The sequence below is a fragment of the Thermobia domestica genome, chromosome 5 (assembly GCF_964235325.1).
Source record: "Thermobia domestica chromosome 5, izTheDome1.hap1.1, whole genome shotgun sequence".
NCBI lineage: Eukaryota > Metazoa > Arthropoda > Insecta > Zygentoma > Lepismatidae > Thermobia > Thermobia domestica.
The window spans coordinates 60,195,408-60,219,452 of NC_137458.1; the positions used below are offsets into that span (position 1 = coordinate 60,195,408).

General features: G+C 37.4%; 1 protein-coding gene across 1 annotated transcript in view; it reads left to right on the forward strand.

The window, feature by feature from the left end:
• Window positions 1-752: 752 nt before the first annotated feature.
• Window positions 753-24,045, forward strand: part of LOC145685104 (lipase member H-A-like) — a 96,339-nt gene continuing 73,046 nt past the window's right edge. Inside the window, exon 1 of the mRNA XM_081757450.1 lies at window positions 753-976. Within this exon, the coding sequence (XP_081613576.1) occupies window positions 753-976 (224 nt within the window). The remainder of the gene's footprint in view (window positions 977-24,045) is intronic.

The following is a 24,045-nucleotide window of genomic DNA, read 5'->3' on the forward strand; positions in this document are numbered from 1 at the left end:
TATTTTTTCTGTCCCCCTCCTCCCCCTCCCCTAAGTTCTACTGTCAAAGTAAATAGCTAAAAACACTCCCAGGCCAGAACCGCATCTACGTTGGAAATTTGATCGAGATCGGTCGGTCGGTGCAAGAGATTAAGAAAAAATGAAATGAAACCTTTGAGTTTTACGTCCCACAGTTATGCCGGTTAGGCTAAGGGAGACGCTGATGATGAGCAATGAATTAAATGGTGGAATGAAGTAAGTGGGAGGAAATGGGAGAACCCCGAGAAAACCCACGCACACGGTGTTTGTCCACCACAAAGTTCACTTGGCGGGGGCTGGGATCGAACCCGGGACCCCAAGCACCAGAGGTGAGCGCTCTACCACTGAGCCAGCGCGACCCATGATTTAACAGAGAAAATACATATATTGTACATTATAATTACATTACATTACCAATCTTTCGCAATTAATAAACCACAAGTCATTACACAAGCGTGGTTGGTTCGAAGTTTAGCATCCAATTCAGGTCCGAGGCTATCTGAGACTTGGTTCTAGATCTTTAACGTGGAATACGCACCACATGAGCTTCCAGAAGATTCGAATGAACGGGAGGATGAGGAAGATTTCCCCTCTCCAAGTAATTTAATAGTGTTCACTCTAAAGATAAACCGTATATAACTCTATAACTCTCAATCTTTGTCGTTGCGGGGCACTAGTTTGAAGTGAGGTGATCGTGAACAAAAATTGACCTGATGAGAGAGCATTTTCGTATTATGATTTATTACGATATTCGGCAAGGGTTAACACAACAACAATGTGTTCATCAGATAACTGTTACTTTTCCTGATGAAGCCCCATCTCAGACAATTTACAGGTGGTTTCAGGAATTCACGTGTGGTCAGCTCAGCCTGACTGATGGAGATTGTGCAGGTAGTCCATCGACAGTCATTATGCCCAAAAACGTTGCTGCTGTTCGTGAAATTATGAACACTGATTGGCATGTGACTTATCGCGAAATTCAGGAAATCTTAGGCATTGTAATGAGCCAAATACAAATAATATTGCACTATTATTTACGTGTAAAAAAACTTTGCACTCGTTGGATCCCACACAATTTAAGTCGCGCACAAAAGACGCCCGTGTAAAGTGGTGCAAAGTTATAACGAAACTGTTCAAGTCTGGATCATCTAATTCGGTGTTTAACATTGGAGCAGGTAATGAAACTTGGATATATACGTACGAACCGGAAACAAAGCGACAATCTGCTGTGTGGGTGTTCCGCGAGAACCTAAACCAATCAAAGTTGTTCATGCACACTGTGCCTCCAAACAAACGATTGCATAAGTTTTTGGTAAATCAGGTCATATTGCAACTGTACCATTGGAGAATTCCAGAACAGTCAATGCAGAATGGTACACAACCATATGTCTATCAGAAGTACTGAATGTGAGCAAACAGTTCAACCGTCGTATCATTCTGCACACGACTATACGAGCTCGCACACAGCAGCTGCCACAAATGATTTTCTGGACCAGGAAAGCGAAGTCATGACATCCGGCTTATTTCCCTGATTTAGTTCCCAGTGATTTCTTTTTGTTCCCAACAATAAAGAACATGTTGCGTGGGAAGCGCTTTTGCACCTCCAGAAGAAGCCATCGAGACATACAAACTGCAGGTTTCACAGATACCAACCTCGGAGTGGCATACCTGTTTCAAGATTTGGTTCTATCGCATGAAAATGCACTGCTATTCATGGGGAGTACTTTCAAAAGCAATAAAAAAATGCACTTTCATGTTCTTGCGTTCTATCATTTTCCCGAAACTTTCAGTGCAACCCTCGTATTGCATCACTGAGATATAAATAGCTTTGATTGTATATCTAGAAAAGTCACCCTCTCGTAAGAAGCTTCATTTGAACCCTTCGAGTTACTGCACTTCCCACCTGGATACAACAGGGTAAACGTAGTCTCAAGCAGGCCCGAAACCAGCCACATATGTTTAGAGGGACCATGAATATATTAGGGGGGCAAGTCATCAAAACTTCTCTTACAAATATCTAAATTGTGTTTTCTGTATTGAGGTCTGGAGGGGCCATGAAAAGTTTAGGGGGCAGTTGCCCACTAGCCTCCCCCTCTACTTACGGGCCTGGCCTCAAAACAAAACACTAGAATGTGCGCAACTGGGGATCAAAACACAAACGGAATAGGAGAAATAATTCAAGTGAATCAAAGCCTAGCATAGCGAGTTTTTGCGTATTAGTTGCTTTGTTAATACCTAATTCCTTCTAGAAATAGTGAAACAATACTATGAAGAAAAACTAATAACCGAATGAATCTCAAGGAACCGGAATAATTTCTGACTGATTAAACTAGTTATAAATTCTATAACTTACTGTTCCGTTGAAGGTCTCAACTCCAGCAAGTAGACCTACACAAAACCAAAACTAGGGAATTAAAAATTATTTTTCTTTTTTCATGTCGCACAGCTACGACCTTAGGCCAAAAGAGACTGACAATTAATAGAAGTGAACGCGTTTATGGAAGTAATTTGTTTCCACTCTCCCACCGAGAATCGGACGAGGGGCCACGTTTAGCAAGGCCACACGGAAATCACTAGACCAGTGGGGAAGACTACTAAAATACAAAGTAACAATATATTTAATGTATAGTAGAAATCAAATTAGTGTAAAGAATTGAGAAGGAATCTTATTCTAAATGCCAACAGGGTATATAGTATGCTATTTAACGCAGTTTATCTGAAATCGTGAACTGTGCACACCAGTGGCGTATTTAGGGGGGTGGCTTCCGGTCTTAAGCCCTCCCCGAAATCTTACTTAGTAAAGTAAATGAAATATCTTGCAGAATTTTCACATTTCCAGGCAAAGTTAACAAAGCCCCTCCCGAACAAAATCGTAAATACGCCACTGGTACACACCAATATCACGGAACGATTTTTATGACGGTGCCCTTAAACTATACCAACTAAAGAAGTAGACCCAATTATCTTCGTGACATTAGGGAATGCAGGCAGGCGCATTAGCCCAGGTTGGGCACAGCTATAAAGAAAACGCATGGAAACAAAGTAAAACATCTTTCAGTTTTACGTCCCGCTTGTAACCAGAGTCTGATCTAGAAGGTAAAAACTGGGGGGGGGGGGCAGAACCCAGACTATGGTAGGTATATCATGAGTTTACTATAAACTTTGAAAGAAATATTAATAATACCTTAAATTATATCTGTCACTCAAAAAACTGGGGGGCCTAGCGGCCCCGGGCTAGATCCGCCACTGCTTGTAACGTAATAAAATGTAATACAAGTACTTGATTGATCAAATCTGGTTATCATACCGTGAACCACCACTCGTAAAACAATGAAAATACAGTTACCAACTACTATGTGGTCTTCACGTTGCTGTTAGTAACCACATTATATCTTTACTATTACTTATCGATATATAACATGCTCTGTCTCATAACATCTATAGCATCTGTCCAAGTTAAAATTCAGTTGTTTTACGTTTTTACCAAGCACAGAATATGAACCCAGTCCAATCCTACAATAGTCTCACTGTGAAAGGTGAAATTAAACTGCCTGGCATTCGAACCCATGTCAGGCATTTGCTTTAACGTCCGTTGCAGACTCTCGTGGCGGCTTGCGTGCATACCCATGGCTTTCAACTATGGTTTAGTAACCAAATCAAGTGCCAAGACAAATACAAATAGCAAACACGCCAACTCTCCATATTAAGTTAACGCAGATGGGAGGGGAGGAATGTATACCTAAATTCCAAATTTATGTATCCAAAACAATGAAAACATGTTTTAATTTTGAAAATTATGTTTTCTAGACCAAATATGAACTAACCAGAGATTTCAAGGAACCAGTTCGTCATAAGCTAAAACCATCGCATATCACTAACTATTCAAAATTATATTACTAATTTCTAATATTTCAAACTACTAAGGCAAGGGAATGAGTTAATTTTTTGTGGAAGCTAATTTGAGCTCATTTTACTTTCATATATACATACCAATAAGCTGAAAGTTTCAAGAAGGCCTGAAGATGGTCAAAAAGGGTTCTCAAGCCCTCTCTCCTGGCCTACATCCTAGCTACGGACATGACCGTGTTATACTACTCTATGTGAAGATACGTTCCTCAACCAACATAGGACATTTTTTTCGATTACTTACGTAAAGAAAAAATATTTTATGCAACCTATATACACCTTTGAGTAATTTCAAAATGCTCCAAGATTTCAAATGACTTAATCCAACAGTCAATATTGTATGATATTTAAGTTATGAAATGAGAGCTCGGACCACGGTGGCTCAGTGGTAGTGTGGTCACTTCTGACGTGAGGAATTACTCCCTGTTCAATCCTTGTTCCAAGGTTAAGTACCATAAACTCCGTCGGTCCAGACCTACTATGTAAGTGAACCGGTAAAAATGCACTTTAAACAGAACATTCATAGGAACCAATACTAAACCGAGCCCTGCGGGGTGTCTAACCCCGTTCGCTTGCTGTCACTCGCTCAGTTATATTTCCCTTAGTAAGTAACACTGGAGATCTTATATTTGCAGGATTGGGGGAGAAACTAAAAGATACCCAAAATCACTTGTTCTGCTCAAAGTGCACTCTTACCAGTGAACGAAAATTAAGCAAACCTAACCAAAATATATTTATACGTAATTATGCCAGTTTTTTTTTTTTTCCTTTTTAATAGAACCACTCAATCGTAATAAAATAATCACCCTGACTACTAAGTAATCTTGACTCGCTATCGCTCACTTGGCATTAGTATGTGAATTGAATATTGAGCTTTGATGAAGAAAGTAACCACCCTGGGTACCAACTCTCTTTACTTATATATGCGCACCAGCATTCTAGAACCTTCCCCGTAATTACTGTCAAAGTTGAAGAGCTATTGGGGCTTAACGGAATAAATAGGTCTACACTGTTCCCAAGTGCTTTGTGATGAACAAACACCATGGCCCTTTTTTCCACAGAGTTCTCTCGTTTCCTCCCACTTTCGTTATTCCAACATAATCATTCATTTCATAATCAGTCTCCCTCAGCCCCAGTGCATAATCGTGGGACATTAAACTTTAAAAAAAAAAAAAAAAAAAAAAAGAAAAGAAAAGAAAGATTAACGTAGTCTACACAAACTGCTACTTCTATAAACATACCTTCATACATTTACGTAAATAAAAAACAAACGAGCTTACGGAATCTCGCAGCACTGAGGTGAAAGTAAAACAAAACTAATTGAAATGTAAAATAGTAGATCTTCTAGTGCAGGAAAACCAACTTACTTGAAATCCTAGGTGAGTGACCACGATCAAAAATGCTTCCACTCTCCTTCTTATACTAATTTTGCACATCAAATGTCAAGCCAAGACGAAGCTAAGTCGCTTCTATGCTACTGAATTCTGGGTATTACAAAAATAATGACAACCCGCCCGCTAATGCTACCAATGAAAAGGATCCACCAGTTAGTAACCCCTACGGGCAATTTTACTATTGGGCAATGGAAATAAAAAAAAATGCTTTTTACGTCAAGCAACTGATAGCAGACACTGATATATTACTTGTTTTCTCTGTTGTTTTTTAAACCTTTCAATACCCACGTATTTTTTCTGTAGTGGTACTGGGTTGTTAGTACACAAGATATACATGGAAAGATACAGCAGGCGGCGCGGTGTCTCATTGGTAGAGCGTTCACCTCCGGTGCTTGGGGTCCCTGGTTCGATCCCAGCTCGCGCCGTGTGGACTTTGTGGTGGACAAACACCGTGCTCGTGGGTTTTCTCGGGGTTCTCCCGTTTCCTCCCACTTTCTTCATTCCACCATTTCACTCATTTCTCATTATCACCGTCTCCTTTAGCCTAACCGGCATAACCGTGGGACGTTAAACTTAAAGATTTCATTTCATTTTCAAAGATACAGCACCGAGGCTACTAGGCTATATTAGACGTAGATCCGTAGCTTTCATTCAAACCACATTAGAGAGCACGGTGGCTCAGTGGTAGATCCTTGTCTCTGTGGCGTGAGGTCCCTTGTTCGATCCTCGACCAAGTAAGTTTGGGGTGGGCAACATCGTGTGCGTGGATTTTCTCGGGGTACTCCTTTCCCTCCAACATTCTCATTCCATCAATTCTTCCATCATCATTCACTTACTTTGATCATCGTCTCCCTTACCCTAGCGGACATAAGTATGGGACGTTAAACTGAAAGATTTCATTTCAATTCATTTCATTTCTCAAACCACAGTACCTACCATCGAGAATCAAACCTGTTCTGCATAGGCAGCGAAGTTCTAACTACTTGGCCATGAGGAATCCCATCAGGGGTGTCATTTAGAGAGGGCAGGGAGGGGCAATTGCGCCCCTGAGATTGAGATTTATATAGATTTTATCAATAGAATAGTATTAAATCAGTAAGAAAACGCAAAATTTTACTTATATCAAGAGGTCTTGCCCCCCCCCCAAGCAAAATCTGAAATGACGCTCCTGAATCCCATCGATGTATGTTTGGTTTGGTCAACAATATATTTTCCTCCTTTGCTTCTTTCTTTAGTGGTTGAATAATAATAATAATAATAATAATAATAATAATAATAATAATAATAATAATAATAATAATGAGTTTCTTCGTGGTTAAGCGGTTAGCGTACGCGCCTTTGGCATGAGAGACCCGGATTCGATTCTTGGCAGGAGTTCATGTGGTTCGAATTCCACATTAATCAGTAGGTCCCGTCTCATATAGCCTCGCTGCTTAAAGGGACGTTAAACTCAAAATCAACTCAACTCAATAATAATAATAACATACATCCAGAAATGCTTTAGAGGTGGCTGCAAATCGGATGATTAATATGTATGCTTCATATACATAAAACAAAACGTAATAGACGACTAGTTAGCTTCCATGGGCACGTTGTATTACAGAAAGATCAGTATTATAAACGTAATTTGGAAGATGGTATAAATATAAAGAAGGCAACAATGTAATCCTGGTATCTTATGCGTTCATCACAGGGATGATACTGCATTGTAATATATATAGAATATAGGAATAGTCTATAGTTGTTTTAAGACATCGGAGAACTCCAGTATGTGACGTAAAATAAAGTGATAAACAATTCCGCTTTTTTCGCCTGTGATCAGTACTCCAACTAAGATTTTTTTTTTTAAAAAAAAAAAGGTACATTGGAAGCTTGTACGGTGGCGTCAACTGCCGTGTCCCCGTACGAATCCTTCCATTTAACACAATGCTTCTTCACGACTGCCGGGTACGAAGAGTTGCTCGAGACAGTTGTTCTAAAGCTAACGGTGGCGGCGACTGTTTTAGAGGAAGCAACTACAGTTGCCCCGTACAAAAGCTCCAATTTAAGCAATACTTCACAAGCAGTGACATAACTCGGTGGTTGCGTGTTAAAAGGACATTAGAAGAACTAAAACACGTAAATGACGTAATCGAATTTTCCGAAGAAATAAAATAAATTTCGATGATTTTTTCCAAACCAAACTTTGACTTTCCGCTGAATAAAATGAAATGAAATGAAATCTTTAAGTTTAACGCCCCAGGGATATGCCGGTTAGGCTAAAGGAGACGGCAATAATGAGAAATGAGTGAAATGGTGGAATGAAGAAAGTGGGAGGAAACGGGAGAACCCCCGAGAGAAACCAAGAGCACGGTGTTTGTCCCCCACAAAGTCCACTCGACGCGAGCTGAGATCGAACCAGGGTCCCCAAGCACCGGAGGTGAACACTCTACCACTGAGCCACCGCCCCCACCCCCGCTGAATAAAGTCGAAGTCACTACTTCAAAAATGAAATGAAATGAAATCTCTAAGTTTTACATCCCACGTTTATGCTGGCTAGGCTAAAGGAGACAGTGATGATGAGAGATGAGTGAAATGGTGGAATGAAGAAAGTGGGTGGAAACGGGAGAACCCCGAGAAAAAACATGCACACGACATTTGTCCACCACAAAGCTCACTTGGCGCGAGTTGGGATCGAACCAAGGACCCCATGTGTCAGAGGTAAAGGCCTTACCACTAACCCATCATGGCCTCTATTAATAAAATTGCAAACTTTTTTTCATGTTATAAGTGTACAGCATACAGTACATATATACATTGTATTATTTATACCTTTTATAAACCATGAGTTGTAAGTAACAGACCGTCTAACGTCGTAAATATATTTCACGTGAATTACTTTTCTATATTGAAAGTATTTATCACGAAAACCTATCAACATAATATTTTCAGATTTGAAACGTCAAAAACTGGAATGTTACGCGCTTACAAGTAGGTCAGATAAGCTAGTAAATTTGCATGCATAGTAAAACTAAGTAAAGTTGACTGATAATAATTTCCGCCCCATCACATTTGGTGCCTTAACTCTCTGTGCTACTCGACTATTTTTACAAATTGATTCCCTCCCTTCACAGTGTTTCACGAAACAAATCTTGGACCCGGTAGAGTTCTCACCTCTGACGCCTTGGGTCCATGGGTCGATTCCAGCTACTGTCAAGTGAGCTTTTGGTGGGCAAACACTGTGTGCGTGATTACTCTTAAGATTCTTCCGTTCCACCCCACTTTCTTTTTGCAACCATTATCACCTATCTCATCATCACCTTGGTGGATAATCGCAGGACGTTAAACAAAAAGCTTTATGTGAAAATATTCTAGCAAAAATGGCTAACAGTCTTTTAGACTACACGAAGACGATATTCGCGCTGAAAACGGTTTCTAAGCAAACATGTTATGAAGTTATGAGATTTACTCTATGTTATAGTAATTCTCCTCCGAGGAAGGGACCGTCTAAAAAGAAATAAATAAACACAACATTTACTTTGTGCACCTTGAAATGTAGAAAAAGTTTATAAGCGCCAATGTTCAAAGAATTCTCAAAATTCAGATTCGCCCATTCTTTCTTCTTAACTAACGGGTTAAAATAGGAAGAGTTGCAACCAGAAGTCACGTTAACATGTTAGTGATTTATTAAGCTTAAAGAGAGTTATACTAAAGTAATCGGTAATTAAAGGAATATTTAATTAATGTTAAAGTTAACTATTGTACTTACTCAGGCTTTTGTTTCCTTCCTTTGTTCTTTTTAGCTGTAAACAAACCTAGTTCAGTAAATGACTCTTCTTCTTCTTCTTCTTCACCAATTTAATGCCCGAGGCAACAAATATCGTTGGATAGTTAGTAAATATATGAAGCGTATAATAAATTAATAAGATCGTGTTACGTAGTAAAGTATTAAAAGTATAAAGTAGAAGATATAGAATGAAGGGTGTTACGACCTCCCACGCCGTGACACGATATGCATAAACCGACCCGCAAGAAAACGACAGTTGTTCTTTGTTCAATGACGTCACTCATGATGAAAGAAAGAACTGTCCATGGGCGGTCAGAATCTCACATACAGATGGATGTATGAAATATATAGCTGACGTATATAATATACGTATACATATGTAATATACGGAAGTTTGTTCGATGTCAGACATCCTGCAGCAACATGATGTAATATCTAAGTGAGAAAAAGGCAGTAATTATGTAGTATATGGATAACGTATGCTCCATACAGATTTCCGTACTAAACGTAAGGATTCCATATATTTGTACAACATACCGCTGTCCGGATAACGGATTTTTCTCAGTGCAGATGGGAGGACAATATTAAGATGGATCTCGCAGAGATTGGAATACAAAGTAGAAACTGGATGCAGTTAGCTAAGGATAGAAGTCAGTGGAGAGCTTTTGTGAACGCGGCATTGAACTTCCGGGTTCCATAGACCATAGAGTTAGTTAGTTAGTTATATGTTTCACATTTGAACAATAATTTAAATGAACAGAAATTAAAATTTAACAGTGATTAATGAATTTAGACTATATATTATTATTATTATTATTATTATTATTATTATTATTATTATTATTATTATTATTATTATTATTATTATTATTATTATTATTTTGTGTATGTGTTATAACTAAAACCTTAATGGGGACATATGTCAGTGTTTCATCTCAATACTTGGCATGGTTTTCGTACAGCATCAATTGTTAGGTTATACAAATTATTATTTTTTTCAAAAACTACGCATAAGTTTTTATATTATTTTGTTCATCTCACTAAGATTTATCAATTGATATACATCCCATTTTTGGACATTTCTTTAAACGCTAACAATATTGTAAAATTTTGTTTAATTTTTAATTTTTCATATTATTTTTTGATATCATTCATGAACATATTCAGCAAGTGTTCTTCGCCTATAAAGCGTGAAGAAAATGATATTTGGAGAAATGTTCCGGAAATTTATTCTACTTTCTTTCATTCCATTACGCACTGAGTGACCAAAGGAATGAATACAATACTAGTGACTCCCTCTGCTCATCATCAAGGGATTGATTTCATAATATGCTGATTAGGATCAGGGCACTGAATTCATGAAATAGCCCGGGGGAGGGAATTTCCCCCCGAAGAAAATTCATTCCTCCCGTGGAAACTCAAAATTTCAATCACAAAATGTAGAAATTACTTCACCCAATCTCCACACTGAGAAAAATCCATTATCCGGACAGCGGTATATTGTACAAATACAAGGATTCGTTATGTTTACTAAGGAAATCTGTACGGAGCGTACTTTATCCATATACTACATAGGTACTGCCTTTTACCCGCTTAGATATTACATCATGTCTCTGCAGGATGTCTGATATCTAACAATCTTCTGTATTTTACATACGTATACGTATGTTAAATACTTCAGCTATACGTTATATACGTCCATCTGTGTGTAAGATCCAGACCGCCTATAGACACTCTTTCTTTCGCCATGGCTGACGTCATTGAACTACCGTCTTTTGCTTGCGAAACGAGGTTGTTTACAAACGGAACAGAAGAGAGGAAGGAAACCTGGGAAGCCTGGGTAAGTACAATAGTTAACTATTACTTTAGTTAAATATTCCCATTAATTATATATTCTTTTAGTGTAACTTGCTTTAATATAGTACTAAGTAAGTAATGTAGTTTATGACTACAATTCTTACTATTGTAACTCGTAAATGATTGAGGAGAATGGAATGGGTGAATCTGAATTTTGAAAAAACTTTGAATATTAATGTTTTGAAACATATTATGTTTCAAGGTAGCAAAATGAATGTTATGTGTTTATTCATTCCATTTTATATGTGACGATTTATTACTTGGTGCAGATTTACTACAGGACTGCTTAACATAATTGCTAATAAACCGTTTTCAGCGCGGAAATTTCCTTGTGTAGTGAAGATTTAGGATTTAGATTTCTGGGCTTTCGGCATCAATGGCCTTGTTACCCCATATGAGGGATGACTTTCCTCGGCGAGTACACTATCCGGGGAAAGGAAGGGAAGAAAGGATTGGGGAAGGAAGAAAACGGCCTGGGACCTATATGTTAGGTACCACTCCGGCATTTGCCTGCTGTGAATGAGGAAAACCCAAGGAAACCTCATTCAGGATGGCTGGACTTAAAATCTTTTGATACTTTTTCGACCGAGTTCTCCCCCGGGATCGAACCCGGAACCGTTCGCACCGAAGGCGAGAGCGCTAGCGACTACCCTACGCGGGGCCACTTGTGTAGTCTAGAAAACTCATTTTTACTAGGATATTTGCAAAATATTTTTTTTTTTTTTTTTTTTTTGCTTTTAGTTTAACGCCCCATGATTGTACATCAATGTAAGAGAGAAGGTGACAATGAGATACATGATAATGGTGGAATCAAGAAAATGTAAGGAAACTGGAAAGTCTTAAGAATAACCACACCTACAGTGTTCACCAAAAGGCTATTTGTCGGGAGCAGGAATCGAACCAGGGACCTAACGCGTCAGAGGTAAGCGCTCTACTACAAAGCTTTCTTTTGTTTAAAGAACTTGTTTACATTGAAATATATATATTTTACGAAGATACTAACATATTTTACAGCCTCACTGAAATTAAAAAAAAAAGTAGTCAGGGAGAGTTTACTTGTCAGATTTTTATTTTTTAATTTAATTTATTTTTATTTTTATTTATTTTTGCTTTGTTATGTTCCCTAGTTAATTAATGTTTGGGTTACTGAAAATTAAAACCTTTTTAGTATTATTGTTATGTCATCACTTTGGAACCAAAAAAGTTAGATTTTTTTTCTTGTGTTTTCATATAGGAAGTTGGTAAGTTTGTGCCTTAGCATTGGTTTGGTTTCTAGAACGTAATTGAAGGTCATGTTGAGTTGAGTCTTGGCGGGTTTAGAGTTCGTGAAGTGTCAGGCACTGCTTGTGCCCCTGTCTTCTGTCTGTGATGTTTCCTGGCTTTGGGCTGTGAGGTATTTATGTTGAGGAGTACCAACGCAGGCCGCGTGATATACAGGTAGCTTCAACAGCTACGAGTGCCAGATGTTCATCTTTCGTTACGGCGTGACTAATGCAGTATAGTACTAGGTTCAAATTCTATGGGTGGTAAAAATGGTCGTGGTGTGGTAATAAATACAACGTAATTGTTATTAGTTTATTAGTGTTTCTTCATAGTATAGTTTCACTATTTCTAGAAGGAATTAAGTATTAACGAAGTAATAAATAAGCAAAAGCACACTTTGATTGGCGTTAACTATTTCTCATACTCCATTGAGAATGTTTTGATCCTCAGTTGCGCAAACATCCAGTGTGCGTTTTTTTGTTTGCTTACACTGCCTTATAGATGAGCTCCCTCGTGGCTAAGTGGTTAGTGAACACGCCTTTGGCGTGGGACACCCGGGTTCGATTCCCGGCCGGGGGCCGCGGTGGCTCAGTGGTAGAAGGTTCACCTCTGGTGCTTGGGGTCCCGGGTTCGATCCCAGCCCCGCCAAGTGAACCTTGTGGTGGACAAACACCGTGTGCGTGGGTTTTCTCGGGGTTCTCCCGTTTCCTCCCACTTTCTTCATTCCACTATTTAATTCATTACTCATCACCGTCTCCATTAGCCTAACCATCATAACCGTAGGACATAAAACTCAAAGATTTCATTTCATTTTTTCGATTCCCGGCCGGAGCTTATGTGGTTCGGATTCCACGTTAATCTGTAGGTCCACGTCTCATACAGCCTTGCTGCTGAAAGGAACGTTAAAATCAAATCAGCACTGTTTTACAGATGCAATTGTTCGATTCCGAGTTCGAATGAAGCTTTTTACGGGCAGGGGGCGACTTTTATATATACAATCCAAGGATTTTAGTTATTAGTCAGTGATGCAATATATAGACCTATATATATTACAAAATTGAAAGTGACTATGTTTGTGACTCTTAATCTCTTAAGAGCTGCGGTGGCTCAGTGGTAGAGCGTTCACCTCCGGTACTTGGGGTCCCGGGTTCGATCCCAGCCCCCGTCAAATGAACTTTGTGATGGACAAACACCTTGTGCGTGGGTTTCCTCGGGGTTCTCCCGTTTCCTTCCACTTTCTTCATTCCACCTTTCATTCATTGCTTATCATCAGCGTCTCCTTTAGCCTAACCGGCATAACTGTGGGACGTAAAACTCAAAGGTTTCATTTCATTTTTTCTTAATCTCTTTGGAATCTTGTACTTAGGTTCACAGCGGAAGCGACGAAATAACTCGACTCATCCATTGTAGCTCTCTTCGCAACCAGTTTCCAAAATGTTGGCAATAAGTTTGCGAAACGGGATATGACGACTCCAATTTTGGGTGAAAAGTCGCTATAAAAAATAATAGAGAAATTCATTGTCTATAAGCATTGTTTTAAAGTTGTAGATATAAACTAAACAATATGTTCTACTCACTGGCGCAAATCCGTGGGGGGGGGATGACGGATACATGTCCCCTCCAATCTTGGAACTGAGGGGGACTTCTCCCCAATAATCCGATTTGAAATGTGTTTTTTGGGAGAAATTTGATTATTTTTGTCCGATTGCTACAAAGGAACGTGAGATAAAATAGATGTCCCCCAGAATAAGCCTCAAATCTGCAGCCTCCCAACGCTGAAAACAACTCTGATCCTCCAGAACATTGTTTTTCAACTTCATAAGTATTTTGGACATCGTCAAAAAAAAGTATGGTAACGGTCTTACCCCCCCCCCTCCCAATGTTGAAGACAGATTTGCGCCGCTGGTTCTACTCACATCTTTGTAAATAGGGCGCAACCAATCCTTTAATTCAGGGATCATTTTTTTGTAAAAGAAAAAGTGCAGAATAATTAAAAGACCCCAAAGGACAAATATAACAAACATCTTCTTCGCCTTTATTCACGCAATCTATAGCTAATCTTGTTGCTATCGGTAATGATGTATTACGTGTGTTTCTCAACGGAAACTCTGCGAACTAAAGGACATCAAGTTTGTAGTTGTTCTTCGTTAGAGGGCAAGGGTAACATAACAATGCAGGATTGTGGGGCAGTGAGTATGCTGTATTTCCAAACTCTTCATCAGTTGCGCTGATTAAAACAAACAAACAGAAAAAAAGAACGTAAAAACTGTTTTGAACTAATAATGCTTCTCTACAGATGAACATTTTGTTTGGAGCAGAAAGTCGCTAAATGTGTAAGTAGGTAAATCGTCATTTAAAAATCACCCAAAAAAGTCTCCAATCGGAAAAAAATATTTTTTGTCGCTATCGTAGGGCGACCATACGTCCCGTTTTGACCGGGACAGTCCCGTTTTAGTGGCGTGTCCCGGCCGTCCCGTCAGTAGATGGAAAAAGTAGTATTCGTCCCGTTCTATGTAAATGAAAGAAGTAAATAACAAACCCAGTATCTTTACTCCTTTTAAAAGTATTAATAATTAATAATAACAAAGAGGCAAAAATTGAACTGAAATTCCCTATATTAAACATACTCTATAGTTCGCAGTACTGCTCGAAAGGCAGCAGAGGTTTTAGCAGTTGGTTGTGTGTTGAACAAATTTCAACGTGTCTTTCCTTTTTCATAAGTACCCGTTCTGTAACAAAGAGAGAGAGGAGGAAATCTGATATCAAGGCACTGATAAGAACAAAGGTAGATCTAAAAGTCTAGGGTTGCAAGAACCTGTCCCGTTTTTAACTGAAAATTTTATGGTCAACCTACGCTATCGTTGAGGTCGAATTCCCCTTATTTAGCGACTTTACCCAAAATTGGCAACATTGACCCCCACCGAACAACCAGGGTTGAATTCAGGGGGTAGCCCGGGGGGAATCTCCCCCCCGAAGAAAATTCATTCCCCCCCGGAGAAACTCCCAAAATTTCAGTCACAAAATGTAGAAATTACTTCACCCAATTATTTGCTTTTCTGTCCGTGTACGTGCAGACGAAATCCGATCTCTCAATATACATATAAATGACGCAGACCCATTCTATATAAATGTTAACATGTAACATCTAAGATAGAATACCAAATAGTGAATAAAACTTGTATTTCTTAACGCTATGACTGAGTTTGGCAGAACATGAAATTGTTAACTGTTGAAGAAAGGTTTGTATTTTAGTAGGTACTATACTCTCGCCCTATATTATATATTAGTAGGTAGCACTAGCACAGGTTGAGATACGAAAGGAAAGATAGGGAAGATCTTTCGATCATTCCATATAATCTCTCATGTCAGCAGACTTCAGTTCTTGAAAATATACAGTTCCTACATTATTTGAAATAGGGCGCCTAAATCCCATTTCTCGCATCGGAAGTAACAGACGTAAATGTGTTTTACGATTGTTAAAGTAAACACATCTTTCTTTAATTAAAAATAATTCAGTTAAAGGGTGAGATTCAGTGGGCGTCATTTAGAGGGATCAGGGAGGAACAGTTATCCCTCCTTGATTAGAGACTTATATAGAATTTATCAATATGATAATAGTATATAAGTGAAAGATTGCTATTGAAGGTGGCCAAGATCCTGCTCAGTGCCGTTCCATGGGGGAGGGGCAAGCGGGGCGACGACCCCGGGCGCCGAAGTAAGGGGTGAAAAATTCGGGAGGGAAAAAGAAAAAAGAAGGAAAGAAAAACAGAGGAATGAAATACATGTGGACATATATAAAATGAAAGGAAAAAAGTAATGAAAAGTGCTCAAAATCAAGGAAAAGCAGGGTTTACTTTTTAAAATTTTCCCACCTTTGGCGGCTGGTCTGTCGACCTCACTCATATATACGGGGATGCCGTCGTATACTCTCGCGCCAAGCGCTGATTTTCCACGACACGGCACTAATCCTACTGAAGATTTCGTCAACTAAACTATTGATGTATATGCAGTGAAGAAACCAAGGCTAATATGTTTGATTTAGAATCAGAAGTGTGAGAAAGAATGATAACTTTTTATTAAGATATTCCTAAGTATGTTTGTTTTAGGAGAAAAAATATTTCAGTTAATTTAAATCTTTTTAAAAATTTTTACATTAGTAACAAACAGTAATTACTGAATATAGGAAATAATAAAAATAGTTACTGTAAATAGCAGTTAAAGTTTAGTCTAAACTATTTTTGCCAGTCTTTATTTAATGTTTTAGATGAAATCAAACGATTGTTTTCTTAAAATTATAATCTCATTGAATATTTATCAGCAATTAGTCTCAATATTAGGTAAGATGTGTATGTGAATGGAATTGTTAAATATGCTGCTTTCTTGAAAAAAATACAGAAAAATAACCCTCCCCCGAGCAGTTGACATTCCCCCCCGGGTGTAAATGTCTGAATTCAACACTGCGAACAACACCCCGTTATCTTTAGCCTAGCCAGCATAATAGTGGGACGTAAAACTTAAAGATTTCATTTCGAACAACACTCCCAGAAACCTATTGTTATACCATTCCCAAAACACCCTTTTGTACAGTTCTCCCTATTCGAAAAAAAAATTGTAAATAGCAGTGTTCATATATAAATATGGAACTCAATTTCCCTGAATTTTCCAGGTTTTCCAGGTATTAATTTTTCAATTTCCAGGTCTAGTGGAAGAAACTAATAGTACGAGAACACATAAATTTTAAGAATACTATATTTATATATTTGAGAATGGCCACCCTTCTCCCCAATGAACGATTGCAATTAAATATTGAGTCACAAGAAAATAAATAATTAAAATAAATAAAATTTAAGTTGAAAAATATGAAGTTGAGAAACCTACTAAGGGAATTATATAATACTTTTGTTCCATACTTGAATACATTCAAAATATACAAAAATATTGGCTTGGGGAAGAAAAAAGGGCCCGCGAGATTTTAACTGATTCTTATAGTACTCGACAACAGAAATAAATTACTGAAAGAATTTTCAAAATCGGCGCAGGTAAACATGCAGAAAATCGCATTTTCATGTACCGGTTCAAAATGGGGAAGAAAAGACGACCGCGAGATTTTAATTGATTCTTGTAGTACTCGTCGAGAGAAATCGATTAGTGAAGGAATTTTCAAAATCGGCGCAGGCAAACATAGAGAAAATCTCATTTTCATTTTCCGGTTCAAAGTGGGGAAGAAAAAAGGGCCGCAAGATTTTAACTGATTCTTGTAATACTCGACGAGAGAAATCGATTAGTGAAGGAATTTTCAAAATCGGCGCAGGCAAACATGGAGAAAATGGCATTTTCATGTACCCGTTCAAAATGGGGAAGGAAAAAGGTTCCGCGAGATTTTAACTGATTCTTGTAGTACTCGTCGAGAGAAATCGATTAGTGAAGGAATTTTCAAAATCGGCGCAGGCAAACATAGAGAAAATCTCATTTTCATTTTCAAAGTGGGGAAGAGAAAAGGTCCGCAAGATTTTAACTGATTCTTGTAATACTCGACGAGAGAAATCGACTAGTGAAGGAATTGTCAAAATCGGCGCAGGCAAGCATGAAGAAAATGGCATTTTCATGTATCAGTTCAAAATGGGGAAGAAAAAAGGGCCCGCGAGATTTTAACTGTTTCTTGTAGTACTCGACGAGAGAAATCGATTAGTGAAGGAATTTTCAAAATCGGCGCAGGCAAACATGGAGAAAATGGCATTTTCATGTACCGGTTCAAAATGGGGAAGGAAAAAGGTTCCGCGAGTTTGAACCGCTACGATGTATGTTCACGAATGTCCCCGTCTTCTCAAATTTAGTTAATTACTGTGACACTGAAACATGTGACACAGAGTCACATTGTGGATGACTGCAATCGGCAACCACTGCACATATACTCCTCCCGCCCCACAGTTTGATTATTTCGATCCATTCCTCACGTGCTAACGGCATGGTTCAACATCTGCAAGAAAGAGGTAAATGTAACGTTCAATTGGCAATAGCTTTTCACCAAATTAAGCTGCATGAAATCTGATTGCATATTTGACATACTGAGAAAATTCTAGTCCGTGGCCATATGTATCACATATCCCATCAATTCATAAAAATTTTGAACACAAAATTACGGTCGTCCGTGTGACGTACTCCCAAAAGGCCTAATGTGTATCACCCACCTCACATTCAATGAAACCACATCCGTGTAGAATTTAGAAAGGAACTTCTTATGATGTATACAGGATGTCTCAAACGTTCCCTGACATAGGATAACTCTGTTATTATCAGAGTTACAACAAAATGTAAGAGGAAAAACATCTCGAAATATGACGTTTTCAATCTAAAGTGAACACTTTTTAAAAAAAATCGGACGAGATGTTTGTGCTGTATACTCTTTATGCACCCAATTTTAAATGAAAATGCAACGTTGTCATTTACCTGGACCCACAACATAAGTGAATGAAGTTACTGTTTGAAACGGGGGCTGGCCATCGACATGTTAGCGTAAAAGACAGTAACTTCACTCACTTACGTTGTGGGTCCAGGTAAATGGCAATGTTGCATTTTCATTTCACATTGGACGCATAGCGAGTGTACAGCGCAAACGGGTCATCCGATTTTAAAAATTCCTTCACTTTAGAATGAAAACATTATATTTGGAGACGCTTTCCAAAGTAGTATAATTTAGTTTGTTTAAATTTACAATTTAATACAAGTAGATTCGGATTTATATGCGTAGGATTTTGTATGCATCTAACTAATGAATTCTTTATTTTCATGCTTAACTTAGTGACTTGGCTTTGGACTGCAACTGATTATTGTAACCCATTATTGCTTGAGAAGAAACAAAATATCCGAATCTTCATTTGGAGAAATCAAACGTCTATTGGAAAGCTGGGGATTACAATCATTAATTTCTACATTTCAAGGTGCGTAAATTATATATTCTGTGTTTGTTGTTAAATTACTATTACTATTATTGGGTTTAGAATCAATCAAGCACTTCATGATATTTTATGGGGATCAAGATGGGTGCCGGATAGATAAGTATTTGAGCGTCAGGCTCTTATTTCTTTTCAATTTAATATTTAATCAATGATTATTTTTCTCCCTCATTATTCCACCAAATCGTATTCCAAGATCATATATCCATTTTTGATCGATATATCCATATTTTTGATCTCTTTCATATTTCTATATTTTCGATTTTTGATATTGTTTATATTTCGATATTGCTGTATTTTTCGATATTTCGAACAAGTTTCGATAGTTTGTCAATATCGATTATCTATATCTAAATTCGGATATCCCAAAGCCCTATCGAACCCCCTCCGAAATGAAGTTTTTGGCTATGGACCTGATTAGGGATTCGCACGAGACAAGACGAGACAGAATTTTTGTTACGAAATTCGAGACGAGATAGAGCTCTTCCAATAGAAACGGATCCAGTTTTCGAGACGAGACATAACTTTCGCGGCACCTTTTCGAGAGGAGACAATCTCAAATCTTTTCTCTTGCGCATCCCTACACTTGATCATGAGGTATCAAAAAAAAAAAAAAAAAAAAAGTTAATGAGAAATACCGGTAACATGTAAATACAATATAGGTAGCTAAAACATTTTTGTTTTCATTCTTCAGTAATGCATTATTATTAATCTCAGGGGGGCGCGGTGGCTCAGTGGTAGAGTGTTAACCTCCGGTGTTTGGGGTCCCTGGTTCGATCCCAACTCGCGGCGTGTGGACTTTGTAGTGGACAAACACCGTGCTCGTGGGTTTTCTCGGGGTTCTCCCGTTTCCTCCCACTTTCTTCATTCCACCATTTCACTCATTTCTCATTATCTCCGTCTCCTGTAGCCTAACCGGCATAATCGTGGGACGTTAAACTTAAAGATTTCATTTTTTATTAATCTCTGTATTTTATAGTGTATTCTCAAGCTTAAGGTGATGTATAATTAAATTTTGAATTCAGTTAACTTATTTTGTTTCTCAGATTGTTTTTAAAATGTATGTACAAACGTTTATTTTCATTCTTGAGAGTTAAAGTGACGTATAGTTATTAAACATAGTATTTAATATTGTACTCTTAACGTGGAAGTGATATACAGTTAACTTTTGAATTCAGTTAACATTTTTCTCTCTGAAATTGCTTTAAAAAGTATGTAAAAACGTTTTTATTTTATTTCTTGAGTGCTAAAAGTGATGCAAAGTTATTAAGCTTACTACTTTATATTGTATTCTTAACCGTAAACTGATACACAGTGCGTTTTTGAATAAATTATGTCAAGTTATTTGAGTGACGAACACTGGTAGAAAATCCTGACTACTACTGGAACATTTTGATTTTAAGGTGACGACTACTGGTGCAAGGATTTTAAAATATTGTTTTTCCTCCAACGGCTACTCCTTTTTTAATTCTAACTACATGGTCATTATAGGAAGGATCAGTGAGTCTTTCCAACTATGGTACAGCTCCGACAGATTCACGATGCTCAGAGAAGAGACAAAATAGTATGTTTTCAACCTTAAAGTGAGAACCACTGGCGTTTTTACCCTGCTATGCAAAAGTAAGTGAGTACTCCAATGGAGTTCCAATGCGGTACTTAATTTCTGCGTTTTAGATATATGGAAATACATGTCTCTAAAATGTAAAGAACTGATTTTTTTTTTTTTTTTTTTACTGAAAACTGCAACTCGGTAAGCCTTATGGATACCGAGGTATGGGAAAATAAACTATAGGTATGTGGGGCTTGCATACTTGACGCTACAATTCGGAAATTGAATTAAAATATGACTAACGGCTATCAAGATGTTGTCAAATAAAGGGAGGACCAACACAGTTAAGGGGTTTTCGTGTTAGATGCTAAAATTTCCGAAATCGGTCATGGAAAGTTAATAAACACCAGTAGCAATTTCATCTTAAAGTAATTAGATATCTTCATGGGGTGTTAGAACATCATGGAGTCTACCAAAATTAAATTTTAAAAGCTTTTGAAAATATAATCTGACATTTGTAAACAGTATTTGAAATATGTATTTACCCGAAACTTCCAGCTAGTACATCTAACATCTGGAGAAACACTGTGAAATAAAAGCTTGAAATTTCGGAAACAATTATTGGTCGCAACAAAATTAAATAAGATGGTACTTCTATGGGTTAAATCAGTACCTCAGTACAATTTCGATCGAAAGATTAGTTCAGTCCTAGGTTTTCTTCAGGCAATTCCAAGGGTTCATCGAGCTGTGCAAAAGAATGAAAATTCGCTGTCAATATCTAAGATAGTAAATAAGATATAAGGAATTATATATTTTATGACGTGACAATAGAGATCTTTATGGATTTGTACTTTTGGGTCTTTCCTAAAAGAAAAAAAATTCAGAAAACTACTGTATATACCTTAATAGACAATTCAGTGGGCGGGGACACAGTAGCTTAGTGGTAGGGTATTTAACTAATCTTTTTTTTTTTTGCAGAAACTATTGGAGTATTCACTTATCCCATAGAAATACGATCATACTTAACTCCCTATTTAATTTTAAAATTAAATAAAAGGAAATATTTCAGTGTAGCGACCCACGATTATGCATTTTAGTCTCAGGGAGATTATGATTAAAGCAAGTGAATGTTGTTGACAGAATTGATGGAATGCAAAGGTGGGAGGAGAGTACCCCGAGAAAACCCACGAATACGATGTCCACTACAAACTGACTTGGCCGTGGATCGAACCAAGAACCCAATACACCAGAGGTAAGCACTCTACCACTAAGCCACTGTGCCCCCGCCCATTTAATTGTCTATTAAGGTATATACGGTTGTTTTCTGAAATTTCTTCTTCTTACAGCAAATACTCAAAAGTACAAATCCATGTGGGTCTCTATTTTTACGACGTCATAAAATACATAATTCCTTATATCTCGCTTGCTATATTAGATATTGACAAAAAATGTTCACTTTATTTCAGAGCCCGATGAACGCTTGGAATTGTCCAAAGAAAATTTAGAGCTGAATTAATCTTTCGATCGAAATTGTACTGACGAGTCTGAGGTTCTCACTTAACCCATATAAGTACCATCTTATTTAACTTTTGTTAGGATCAATAATTGTTTTCTGAAATTTCAAGATCTAATACGCTTTTATTGTATGGTGTCTCTCTAGCTGCTAGATGTACTAGCTGGAACTTTTAGGTAAATACATATTTCTAATACTCTTTACAAATGTCAAAATATATTTTACAAAACTTTTAAAATTTAATCTTGGTAGACCCCATGATGTTCTTAAACTCCATGGAAATACCTAATTATTTTAAGATGAAATTGCTACTGATGCTTATTAACTTTACATGACCGGTTTCGGAAATTTTACCACCTAACACGAAAACCCCATAACTATATGGATCCTCCCTTTATTTGACAATATCTTGATAGTCATATTTTAATTAATTTTCTAAATTGTACTGTCTAATATGCAAGCTCCACGTACCTATGGTGTCGCTTTTTATTTCACCATATTTCGGTAACTGTTAGGCGTACCGACTTGCGGTTTCGGTAAACACACACCTCTAACGTTCTTTAAAACGTTATTAAGACATATTTTAGAATATTTAGAAATGAGAGTTCTGGGAATATCATGGTACCCGAAAACCCCCATCAGGGCGTGTGTGTAGTGTATTTAATTGAAACTACTTTTGAGGTTGTTGTAAGCCCTCGTAATTACGTTTCCGAAACTGCACCATCTAGTACGCAAACTCCACAGTTCTGTAGTGTTGCTCTTTATTCTCCCATATCTCGATATCCATAAGGCTTACCGAGTTGAGGTTTTCGGTAAACAGATGTCAGTTCCTTACATTTTAGAGACATATATTTTCATATATCTAAAAAATACAGACATTAGGTACCCCATGGTAGCCCGAACACCATTGAGGTACCCACTTACTTTTGAATGGTAATACATTTTGAGTTGTTGTTCAGCATCAATAAACACTTCATAGTTTTTCTACGTGCAACCCAAAAGTCCATACCTGACCTAACAGATTTTGTCCATTTAATCTCAAAAATGTTAAGATACTTTGTATTGTTAAGTACAACCAAATTAAGCACACTGAATATAACATTTTAAATATTTTCTGATTTTTGTTGCAGGTATTTCGTGCATCAAACCAGGATTCTGCTTGAAAGACAGTCAAAAGAAGCAGTGTAGGTTGTGGCTAAAAGTACGCCCTTTCTGAAGACAGACTCAGTTGTACTTACATTATTTTGTACGAATATATAACCCTAATAAAGATACTGTACTACAAATTATTTCTTTCTTCCATAAATTATAATAAAATATTATCTCTGTTTAAAGAAAATGATTGTTAATGTTAAGTCATTTTAATTCTTTTTCTCTGTAATAAGAACATTATCCCTAGCAATATTTTTTATCTTTGTGCTATTGCGATTGGATGAAGTAAAATTCTATACGAAGCACTATTATTTCAGACATGCATTAATAACTAATGTATTGTTCTGTATGTAAGACAATGTGTATACTGAACATGTCTAGCGAAGGTGTTGTTTTAATACAGAATCTATAACTCAGCTTTTCAGTAGTCAACTTTATTGGGAATCCGAAGAAAGAAGTTAAAAAAAAAAAAAAAAAATGTTGGACTTACCAGCGTGTGTGTGTTCGAATTCTGGACTAATCCAAATTATCCAGAGAAATCATTATATATTTCTTTGTTGCTATTTCAGATGTATCCTTTATCCAAGTCGTATGAAACGGAGACTTCATACATCGCTATACTTTGTATGAAATATGTTCCGTATTTACTTAATCACTTTGTAACTTTCTCTAGT